The sequence below is a fragment of the Lactuca sativa genome, chromosome 7, assembly GCF_002870075.4.
Source record: "Lactuca sativa cultivar Salinas chromosome 7, Lsat_Salinas_v11, whole genome shotgun sequence".
Taxonomy (NCBI): domain Eukaryota; kingdom Viridiplantae; phylum Streptophyta; class Magnoliopsida; order Asterales; family Asteraceae; genus Lactuca; species Lactuca sativa.
Genome location: NC_056629.2, coordinates 104,914,321 through 104,926,999, shown reverse-complemented (window position 1 = coordinate 104,926,999; position 12,679 = coordinate 104,914,321). Strand labels below are relative to the sequence as shown.

At 33.6% G+C, this 12,679-nt stretch overlaps 1 protein-coding gene across 7 annotated transcripts; it reads left to right on the top strand.

Moving 5' to 3' along the window:
• Positions 1-2,876: 2,876 nt before the first annotated feature.
• Positions 2,877-4,776, top strand: LOC111896692 (putative F-box/LRR-repeat protein At3g28410). 7 transcript variants are annotated; one of them, XR_002852004.3, is made up of 4 exons: positions 2,878-3,093; positions 3,160-3,394; positions 4,249-4,353; positions 4,442-4,475. XR_002852004.3 is itself a non-coding variant. In XM_023892665.3 (4 exons), the coding sequence occupies exons 3-4, from the start codon at positions 3,832-3,834 to the stop codon at positions 4,514-4,516; spliced, it is 597 nt and encodes a 198-aa protein (XP_023748433.1). In that variant the 5' UTR covers positions 2,878-3,093; positions 3,160-3,199; positions 3,306-3,831; the 3' UTR covers positions 4,517-4,776. The 7 variants fall into 7 exon arrangements, 5 of the variants coding, with proteins under 5 accessions (XP_023748434.1, XP_023748433.1, XP_023748435.1 ...); XM_023892665.3 differs by having other exon boundaries at positions 3,160-3,199; positions 3,306-4,353; positions 4,442-4,776; XM_023892666.3 differs by lacking the exon at positions 4,442-4,475 and having other exon boundaries at positions 2,877-3,093; positions 3,160-3,199.
• The last annotated feature ends 7,903 nt before the right edge of the window (positions 4,777-12,679 follow it).

Genomic DNA, 12,679 nt, shown 5'->3' with positions numbered 1-12,679 from the left:
ACATAGGCCTTACTATATTATTCCGTATTTACAGGCCTAAAATCTCTTAATCTCTCATCCCAAGACATCACATCTCTGCTCATGCACCACTACTTGTAATACAAGAAACTGAGTGGGTCAGGCTTGGGAGCCTGGTGAGCACATAGGGTTTTTAACCCACAATAAATAAGTTTATTAACGTTATCAAACCAAACAAACCCGATTGCCCATTCCCGTTATCCTCACTTTACGTCCCTAAAACATCTAACACAAGGGACCTAGTCTAAGGACTATCATCGGGGTGGACACTACTACTAAGCGGATTCCTCAACAATAAATGTACTTAAGGCAATCATGTGGGGATGGAGTACACCTGGTGAGCACACAGTTCAAATAAACACCTACAGGTTGCGAGCCTGCTAGTGTTCCACTGGACTGTCTAGAATAGTCCGTGGTCGTCATGTATACTCCGCTAGATGACTAGATCATCAATAACATCTATAACGAGGCCTCTCATCATTTTATTTTGTCACACAACGACTATTATATCTACCCATGTTTTACCCAACACATTTTGTAGATATAAAATACGTATACAGTTTAAATCATTTAAAACATGTATAAAATTGTTCATCCAACATAGATAGCAAGTATACATATAATATGCACACACAACACGTAATTTATATAAATACTTCATATCTATGTGTAAGCTGAAAGTAACTATGCACTCACCTGAAAGGTGGTGACTCAGCACTCAGACAACGCTTCGATACTCTCAAAACAATTTTCCTTCGATAAAACCTAGTATCAATAACACTAGGGTTTAGTCTAACGATAACCGCTACAAATTAATAGTCTGACTATTATTGCTATTATATAAGCGTTAAACGATACTTATATAACTCATAATAATAGCCCAAATAATTATTTTAAGGACCTAATAGCATTACTATAATTATTTGAAAGCTATATTAAAAATTGCGTAAACGTAGGTCACTTACAACGGGTTTTAAAGAAAACCGGGCTTTGCTCGGAACAACGTTTCGAAACCGAAAGACCCTTTTTCTCGGGACTCCGGGAGCCTCGGGGCTTCCTTTGGGTGCTAGGGGTTTTATCTAGGGTTTAGGAGTGGTTTGGAGCCTTAGAGAGAGAAAGAAACTAGAGAGAGAATGAGAATTGGTGTGATTTGCTCGACAGCCCTCGCAGGTATTTATAGCCGTGAGCCTCGGACGTACGTTGGGCGTAGTTCTCGGCTACGCGGGGCGTAGTCTTCGGATAAGGCCCAGATCGGATCCAACTGTCTCGCACTCCGGAAGAGGATAAGGACCGAAGGTATGCTGGGTGTACCAACCTCGGACGTGGGGCGTAGAGTGAAGGAGGAGACATGTCTCCATCTGGTGTGACTTTAGCGATTATCATCAGACGGCTGGGAAAGTGCCACTTCAGCACTTTCGCATCAGGTCTCGCAAATTCGACTACAAACTTTAAAAATTCGTAACTTTAGCGTACGAGCTCCGTTTTCGACGTTCTTTATATCCACAAGAAGGTGGGAACATACTCTACAACTTTCATTTAGACTCTGTCGGCTAATTTTGACTTTATTTTAAAAGTTATATTATTAACAAGCCGGGACATGATTGGTCCGTTAAAAATTCATAACTTCTTCATCCGACGTCCGTTTTCGTCTGTCTTTTTATCGCTGTGCTACTATTAATGAGATCTTCGATTCTCGTTTAGGTTGTGTTGGCTAAAAACCGCTCGATCTAATATTCGAATTTCGGGCTGTACACTGCTAAACCGAAACTTCGAAAAATCATAACTTCTTCATACGAAGTCAGATTTGGGCGTTCTTTTTATGGACGCTCTTGGTTTAACGTATTCTACGAATTTCGTTTAGATTGCTAAGGCTAAATCTCGCTTTATCGTAAATTCACTATTTACGCTTCTCGGTATCGTGTCGGTTCCGTCGCGTAACTTCGACAAGTCATAGCTTCTTTGTTATAACTCGGATTCGACGTTCTTTATATCTCCATAATCCTTGTTTCGACCACTACAACTTTATGTAAAGATATCGTGCTTATCTCACACTTTAATTTTGACGCTTATTTTTATCCTTTATTAATTATATCTTTATAATTATGTAATAAGCACACAAATACACATAATTCACATAGAATTCAAATATTTCATCTTTATTACTTCAAAAAGATCACAATAGTTGACCTAGACTATTACATTGTCTAAAAATGTTTAGCCCCGAAACCCGAGCGTTACATACGGTCACCCATGTGAATAGCTTCCAACCAATCTTTTTTGGTACTTTTAAGGAAAAACTTATCGGATATCCAAAATTGTGGAACTTGAGGATAAAAGACCATCAAAACTACCGAGTGAGGAGTTAATGCATTTACTCTCTTTATGGCGTGCAAGGAATAAGTAAGAAAAACCTCCACATCGGCTGGAAGGATAATGTTCTAAACGTTTGATATTTAACAAAATCCTCTAATAAAACTATATTATCCAAGTTAAATGACCACATGGTCAAAACAACAAAGTTTAGTGACCAATTAAAGACATAATTAAGTGATTTCATGCGGTATCTGTAAATGGTAATTTTAAACATTGGTTAATTATGGATCATAAAACAAATATTAATATGAGAATTTGTATCATATTTTATTTTAAAGCTGAGGGGAGTAACGCAAAACTTGGGTTGTATAATTAGTTAATTACCCGATTGAGAGGGTGTTTGAGATTACTTTTAAAGCGACTTTTCACTTTTATCTTTTTCTAAAAGTTAAAAAAATGTTTGGTAATTGACTTCTCTAACTTTTTGAAAATTCACAGGATCCTTAATTTTTTATTTTTTACAAAAGGACGTTTTGCTTTCAAAACTAAGCCAATTTAAATAGGGGGAAAACAACGAGGGCTCAGTTGCCACCACGAAGATGTTCGAAGAAGAACCAAATCAACCTAAAATTGCCCAGGAACGGATTAAGTTTCAACAAATCCTTGAGAAGGGAGAAGAGGATGGAATCAGTGCGTTGCCCGATTCCTTGCTTCTTGAAATCCTTTCTCGTTTACCCTCCACAAAACACGCCATTAGAACAGGTACACTCTCCAAGCAATGGGCACATCTTTGGACTTTCGTACTTACTCTGATTTTCACACCTGCAGATCTTTCCGAAAGTCATCGTCTCCAAAACCCTAACTTAAGGTATGATTTTGCATTATTGGTGGACAAAACCCTAACTCAGTGTCGACAATCGAAGCTTAAGAAATTCGAAGTGTATATCTATTACGATATCTGATTTGAATCGCAGTTCAACAACTGGATTCAACATGCTATAAGTTGTAACGTTGAAGAGCTTAAGTTGAGGTTTCTGTATACGAGAATTGAAGCTGAGTTTCGGTTAGATAAATTTTCTTTCATCAATTCTTGTTTTACTGATCTGAGATTAGTAGGGTGCAAGTTGAATCCAAGTGGGGCAATTAGTTGGAAAAATCTTAAGAGTTTGTGTATTTCTTATATGAATTTAGATGAAGGGATGATCGTAAATATATTATCCGGGTGTGTTGGAAACTTTGATGTTGGAAGATTGGTTTGGCTATAGTGGGCCCGATGTTACTTCAGATGATGAATCTGAAGACGATATCATCCAAATCAATGCTTCTAATAGTTTATTACTAACTCAATGTCCTCAAGTGAACCTCAAGAAATTCAAAGTTTTATCCGAGTTGGATATTACGTTTGAATCCTAATTCAACAGTTGAATTCGTTATGCTATAAGATGCAACGTTCAAAAGATTAGTTTAAGGTTCTGGAATACGGTATTCGGATATGAGTTTATGTTAGATCAAACTTTTTTCACGAGTTCGTGTTTTACTAAGCTGAAATTAGATGGGTGCATGGTTAATCCAGTTGGGGCAATTAGTTGGAAAAATCTTAGGAGTTTGTCTATATCTTATTGGAGTTTAAATGATGATTTGATTGAAAATATATTATCTGGAAGTCCTGTATTGGAAACTTTGGTGTTTGATGATTGCCATGGTTATAGGCATCTCCATATTACTTCAAAGAGTGTTAAAAACTTGGTGTTATCTAGATACCGGGATTATTATGCTAAATCTGAAGCCGATATTGTTGAAATCAATGCTCCCAATATTTTATCACTAACAATCAAAGATGATTTGGTGTTGCACAAGCTTTTGTTGGTAAATGTGTCTTCTTTAGTCAAAGCTAACTTAAATTATACTCGTTCAAAGATCGCGCAAACAACTCCTACAGAAGTGGAAGAAGAGATGCTTAAAGGATTTATAATGAATCTTGGCCATGTCAAGGAGCTTAAAATTGGGATTTTATGTTCTAAGGTCAAATTTCTTTTGGTTTTCCATTTTTGATAAACTTGTTTTAATCAATGATCCTAATATATTATCACTTGTGTTCTTTTGTTGGCAGGTTCTTTCTTGTTTGCAAGCTAAAGGTTTCATTTTTCCATCAAATGTGATTCCTAAAGCTATCGAGATTAACTGATTAATGATGCTTTGAGTTCATGTTTAAGAATTTAAGTTATGGTGAATTATTTTCATCTATTTTCTGTTCTGTTTTGTATAGTAGTCTTGGTAGTTGGTTCCATTGGGTTGTGGGATCATTTATTTTTAAAATATTGACTGATTGATTGTTTTTTAGTTATAGTGAGTTATTATTAGTTGTTACTCAAAAGCATCTACATCTATTGTAGTTTTGAAGCTTCATTTTTGTTGGTAATATCTCATCTTCTATGAGTTTTGGCATTATATTGAGCAAAAATTGGTAAGCTTTTGTCTTGACCAACATATGGATCGAACATAATTGGTGTTGTGGTGATATATTGTTGACTTTTGGACTTTGATGTTGTTTATATTGAGAAGTCGTAATGTATGCAGGAGTTTCTATCTAGGGATGAGCAAAGGAACCGACCCGGCCCGGGAACCGAAGTTGGCCGAAATTAAGAACCGAACGGGACTGCCAGTTCCCGGATCCTACCGGTTCTTGCCGTGTCTTCAATGTTGGAACTAGACTTGGCAATGGGGGTGGGTTTGGAGCGAATCGACCTTGATCCAAACCCATTTAACACATTTTAAAATATGATCCAAACCCGCTCCGTAACCCGTAGGGTTTTGAATAATCAAACTCATACCCTTATCCACCGAATCAACAGATATCCAAACCCGCCTTGTAACCCATTGACTTTTTGAATAATAAAACACAAATATTTATTTAAAAAATGCATTACATACTCAAGGACTTTCAGTTGGAATTAAAATCACTATTGTAGTAACTTCCGATTGATTTTTGAATACCGAATACGATTATAGAGAATATCAATTGAAAACTTTCTTCTGGTTGATAAATGGCTTTATTGATTTATAAATGAAATTAGTGATTGCTTGATGAAATATTAATGAAATAATATCATGTTTCTTGGTAAAAGAAAGGAAGCCTAGGAGTCGACTCCTTGAGTCCTATGTAAAAAGAGTTTGGTATTTGGTTTTTGGCCTTTGAACTTTCGATTAGAAATTAAATTAAACTTTCGACATGATAAAATATAAACCCTTTGAACTTTCGATTAGAAATTAAATTAAACTTTCCACATGATAAAATATAAACGTATAATTCTAAAATTTATATGGGGTGGGTTATAAATGGAGTGGATCGGTGATGATCTATACCCGACCCTTTTAATAAAAGGGTTAGCGGGTATGGGTCGTTAACGGGTAAAGGAATCAAAAACTATGCTCCAAACTCATATAATCCGTAAGGGTTTGGATCGGATCAGGGTCAAAACCCACTCCATTTCCAGACCTAGTTGGAACCGGTCATCGAAAAATAGCAACATACGGTTCCAGTTTTTGCCGGTTCTAGTGGTTCCCGGTTCCAAAAATCCACAAAAATATTGTCCTGGTCCCGACCCAACCGATTCCATCGGGTTCCTGTTCCGGTACCGGTTCCGGCCGGCTCCCCGGTTCAAATGCTCATCCCTATTTCTATCTGTTTTTCTTATGAACTAGGTGGGGAGCCCCGCGTTTCGAGGGTCGGATACGACAATTTTTTCCGTTACTATTCACCACCAAGATGTGTATCTCCAGAGATAGAAAGCACCTTAAAAACTGTATCACTAACCTCAATAATTACGATCAACTAAAAGGGAAATATGTGTAATCAAAGTAATACGAATGCATATGGAAAAAAGATGTCCCACAAAAAAAACCAAATGTAGAAAGATACAAACGGACACAATTGCAAACAATGAAAGGAAGAACAATTGCATGTAATGCCTTACCTGCAAGTTTGCAAATACATTGCTCTTCTTCCTCTAGGAAAAAAACATCCATATAAATCATACACTAAAATGTGACATTACATTTAAATGATAAACTAAAAGACATCAATTACTTAATCAATATTCCATATCTGACATTAATTAAGAATTCCAAATAGACTCTCAGATGCGGCATGAACATTACCTACAGTGGTTGTCAGTGCTTGACGATTCTCACGTGTGTCAAAGAATCCCATTTCTTGTAGCTGTGCCAGTTGTGTAGCATACAATTCTTCCGGAGGCATTGTCTTTTATTTTATTTATAAAAAATGAAAAATATATGAGTTTGTTTATTTGTGAGATATGAATGATGATTTTGACAGATTAAATAATAGGTAAATAAGTTAGTTACCATTTGAATTTTTTGGCATTGTGAATCCACAGGTTCCAAGCCCCCAAAACATGTTCATAAGCATATATCCAATACCATGTTGTCGGGCCCACCTAGTACACCAAAAAACAAAATTATTATAAATCTCCTATCCTAATAAATAAGTACCTTAATTGCCACATTTCATTCTCTAAGCCCCCTACGATCGGATTTTCCCGCTCAATTTTTTAAAGTGAAATACCAATACTGCCCTTATGCTAAGATAGACTCCATGGTTCGCTTCATCTTCACATTCTTCTTAATTCAATCTTATTGTTGATCCTTCGCCGATGTTTCTTCTTCTCCATAAAATCAAAATCAAAATTCAAACTCCCCCAAATTCTCGGTTGTAATTTACGCATCGAAAATCCCTAAACGGTTTCCTTTTTCAGCTGTGTTCTTCTCCATTTATTCCTCTTAAACCCTAATCCTCTCCATCTTATCAATCGATTGTTTTGTTTCTTTATTTGATTCGATTTATCTCTCTTAAATCTCTAATCCTCTTTATCCATTTAAACTGGAATGCTCATCTTAAATGCCTTCAGTTTAGGAACTGATTGTTTAAGGAAATGATTGTTTTTCCAAATGAATTCATCGGGTTACGTTTTCCTCTAATCTTCAATATCAATCATTTTCTTCTTGTCTCTTTCTCCTGCTTCCAACGACCTTAACCATTGATTCTTTGCAATCGTGATTTTGAAGGTTTTATCGTAAATGGCGAAATCGTCCACCGTCTGATAGGTTTTGGTAAGTTTGTATAAGAGTGTTCTTTAATCACCTTTTTGTTTGAGTTTTGGGCGTTTATTGTCACTTTATCGAAACTAACAAGCTTAGTACTGTATGAGTGTTCCTTACTCACTTTTTTATTTGATTTTAGGGTGTTGATTGCGAGTTGCAACTTTATCAAAATTTAACAAGCTTGAAGTAAGTATTGTATGTGAAACTGAAATTGCTTATTAATCGACTCTTTATAAGGAGTATTTACATTATTAGAACACTGAAATTGAAACTGACAACTGTAATGACACCTAATATGAATGTTTCCACTACACTTCTTGCTTTTGTATTTATGAGGACTTGGACAAAGATTCTTTAGAAACCTAGGATTTATTTGTTCTTTTTACTAGACATGAGAATACCATGATTCAGACATGTTTTGTTGCCTATTACAACATTGTTGTTGGAGGTTCAATCGAATATCGTCAATATCTTTGCTTTTTTTTTTCTTAAAAAGTAATGATTATGAGCAATACTGATGGTGAAAGTCATATTGATGCATCCATCTTTGATGAAGATGTTTAGTTGCAGCTCATAAGGCTTCTGACATACAAACATTCAAGAAGCTATATAAGTAGTTAAACCATATGTTATTCTCCTGAAACTTTGAAATTGATGTACACTCATTATCAATTAACTCAATAAGTGGCCATTAGGCATGACTTTTCTTTTGTAAAATTTTCATAATCATGCATCTTTATGTTGTTAGAAACTTCCATAATTATAAGCAAGTTATATTAGCCATTTTGCCTACATCCCACACAATTTTCAATAATTTAGACCCTATTAACTAAATTAATGTTATTTGATTTGCAGCTGGCATATGAATTAGTAAATTACAAGGATATTTCGTGTATCAAGCAAAGTACCATTGATGATCTACAACTTCATTGCATTCACTTGATGTCATGGATAATGTTATTAGAGAGGTTTGAAACTTTTTATATTCTACAGTTCTATTGTAATTTATCGTTCATGTCCATCATCTACATGGTAAGCAATGTTGATTTAAACTTGGTCCTTTTATAGTAACCTCAAATGCTAACCCGATGTCATTAAAGAGAGGTATTTTGAAGAATATATTGGCATGACTGGTGACAAGTTTGTAAAATGTTGGGACAAACACACATTTGATTAACTGGAAAAGAAACTATGTTTGATTAGTGCAATTGGGTATGAAGGTGTCTGCAATCATGAGTTTATCATAGTCATGATCACTAGATAAGACATGAACTCGGAAAATATAATGGAGAATAATAAAAATGCAAATAAGGTTTCATTTGACAACTTGATTTTGTTTTGTGTGCTTTTGTGTATATCTTTAAATATAGATTACCCAGTAAAGAAGCTAATATATTTTGATTGGTTATGCAACCTGATCATAACTAGGTGAACAATATATATAAAAGAAATCAAAAACAGCAAGGTACTTTTTAATTACTTGTATATGCTAATCACTTGCTCGACAAGATCGAGTGTAGGATCTGGTACCATAAATCCTTCAGGTGCGTGTGGTCAGGAAAATTACCTTAATAATGAGGGGATGACTAGGAAATTAAGTTACAAAGGCGGTGTAGTTTGTGAGGATTTGATTTTTGATACAAAGGCTTGGGTATTTGAATCAATCAAATTGTTTATAGCAGTCCCACTAGCCCATAAAGATATTATTTGTCAATGAAATAATATCATACATGCTTTAAAACACCACCAAAAGATTAGTTAAAACAAAAGACTTTCTTGCCCTTATTCATTATCTTGAAGGGCCATTGTGATACAAATAAGAGGGTTAGAATCGACTGGGAACGTCTTTTGTAGTTAATTCATTAATTGATCGTTGATATTGTTTGAAAATAAATATTTAAGGCATTTAGTGATTACCTTATGAAAGAAAAAGAACCAGAAATATCCGATTATGGTTTCTACGTATATTATTTTTCTAAAGTTTTACTTTATTTTCTTTTTTGTTATTATTTTAAGTACATACCAAATTCCCCATATTTCTCTAATTATACTATTATGTTCCAAATGTGGGGTTTGAAGCTATAATAAGGTGATCAACAACTTCGAAGTGGAATAATAAGCACTTTTTTTTGTCTATAACACTAATGATAAATGAAATATTGTAGTTTATATAATAAACTAAGGTTTATTATATAAAAATAATTGGATACTAATCTATGATTAGTAATTACAATTTTTTTATAATCTCTGTTATTTTCCAAATCTTTGATTAGTCATTACGATTTGGAATTATCAATAATGCTTTTTCTTTTTCAACTGTGGCTTCCACGGGTTTAAACCTAGTATAATAATATTTATTAAGATTTAGTTTGCTACACCGGTTTGACCTATTTCACTGAATATGCAAACAAAAAATTGATATCAAACCATGAATATCAATTACATGGTGAAGTGAATATCAACGTTGGAGTTGACCTATTAGAAAAAGGATAAACATTTTATTGAGTGAGTGTTTGCCTACCAAACAAAAGAGATTGTTGCAGTGTGATTATTTACTATAAATTGTAACAACAGTAGCTGAATGGATGCCTAGACCGGTGATGGTAATTAGCAAAAAAGTAACAATCTAAAATTGTAAATTCAACAAATACAAAAACTCTTAACAAACCCAAACATAAATCTTTTGCTATTGTTCATTTGTTCTTGTTTTTTTGTTTTAACAAAACATTTTTTGTCCCTTGCTTCAATCACCTTCTCATATATTTTTTGTCCCCTGCTTCAATCACCTTTAATTACCTACGGGTGTGGGGATAAAATGACCGGCAAACCGGCACTATTCCTAAGGATGGAGAAAACAAATACATATAAAAATAACCACAAAGATAAATATAAATTGGTTAAATGCTTTAACATAAATTATATAATTTGTAGATTAGAAACGTGGCATGAATAAGCCTAAGACTAGGCTTAAGTGCAACTCTCTTATCACTTGTGTAAGCCATTGATGTAGCAACTATTGTTGTCCAAATTGTGCCTACATATACATTTTTATCAACACTCGATTATATTTTGTCGGGTTGATTATTCAGAAAATCAAATCTATCATTATATTGAATAAAAGTTAAATTTTATAAATTAAACTAACCAATGCTGGTGAGCTTGTGGTTTGATACCCAAGATTGCAAGCCTTCCATTTGACCTACATCATAATTCCAATTTTTTGCTTCATAATATATAATATGAATAAACGAAAAGTAGAATAACATTAATTTTTTATTTAACTAGGGGTGATCAAAAATATCCGCATCCGAACATCCGATCCGAAAAATATGAAAATCTGATCCGAAAATACCCGAAAAATTGGATATTCGAAAATTCGGATATCCGGTTTTTCGGATTCGGATACGGATATTAAAATGTGAAAATTTTGGATATTTCGGATATCTAAAATCCGAAATATATAATATAAAAAATTATTAAAAATAGTTTTAATGCATTGGGTTTTTTCATTTGAAATTCAAAAAGACAAATTATTAACATTTTTACTTGGTACGCAAAGTGAGGATGGTATAAATGTTACCTTTTTTATGTTGATTTTAGTAATTTGAGTTTGATTTCTCAAGATCTTCAGGTATCATGAGGTAACTTGCATTTAACCGGACCAAATGAAGTCTTATTATACCTTACATATGCACGGAAATGTTCTTGTTCTTGGAGGGTTTATTTTCTTTATTTAAAACTAATGAAATTCGGATATCCGGTTTAATATCCGAATCCGTATCCGAAATTTTGGATATCAGAATTTCGGATATCCGAAATTTCGGATACAGATTCGGATATCAATAATCAACTATCCGAATTTTCGGATATTCGAATTTTTGGATATCCGATTTTGAACACCCCTATCTTTAACTGTTAGCAGGATGGACGCGGGGCAAGTAGACCAACTGTTATCAAAGAGAAAATGGTCGATTATATATATATATATATATATATATATATATATATATATATATATATATATATATATATATATATATATATATGATGACATTAGGGACAAATGAAGTTGTAAGTAAAATTACAATATGTCCGCTCGAAGTAGTTATTGCATTCATTGTGAAGAGGGGCAAAATGGTCCAACTTTTGTATAATGTGAATAATAGCTAATAAAAAAATGCCATTTACCGTGTTTTTAAGTATTCGATTGAATGTGAAATTTGCATATATGTCGTTAGTTGGTGAATGAACATGACAGCCTGTAATATTCATCGATCAAAAAAATATGAAATTTTTTTCATCTGTGATATAAATGTAGAGTGCAAAAATTAAAGGTTTTTGGAGAAATAAAACGTAGAAGATGGCATTGAGAAGCTTACATTTTTAAATATCTTTCTTCATATCTGATGAGACTTCAAACTTAGGAGACACTTTAAGTAAAAGAGGTTGAAAGTCACGTGGACTCTCCAACTGACCACATGCAACCATCTGATGTAATCACCACTTCCTTCTAATTTCATGACCATTCACTTCTAATTTAAGTTCATCAACATAACACTCTTGACCATTTACCTCTAATTTTATGTATTCAGTAACTTCCTTGTAATCTCTAATTTTATAAGGTAAATCTTAGTTTTATAGTTTTAGTCAGATGACTAAGACAAATGTAAAATTAATCTTTAAAAAGAAGATGACATTCGGTTACATGTTAAAAATGAATTAAGTTCAAATAAAATTTAGGCAACATTAGGTTTAAACCAGCCATTTTATAACACAAAAAAACTTTTGAATCATCTAATTTAGCGACCGAACTACTTTTTTTAGATTTTCATCATAATAGTTCCGTGGCTAAAAATTGTATAGTTGAAATTGGAAGCTTTTCATGTATTAAATAAGCGAAAAATTGTACTTGAAGTTCGAATTTTCCATATTTCATATGCTTGAGCTAAGGAATTTCAGTTAAGCGGTATGATAATGATTTTCTGAGATTTAATTTGACTCATTTTATCAACCATCCATCTCAATCCGACTCTAATATGTACGAACATTTTAATTAGAGCCAAAAGGTGAAAACATAAAATAAGAACACTTACACCTTGTCAAACAGATAAGCCTTCCCTGACAGTGGAATGTTTGTTATAAAAATAATAAAGATATTAAAAACCCACAAAAACAAAAGTGAAACAAAATCAAAGGGCTATGAAAAGATTTTGACTTGAATGAAATC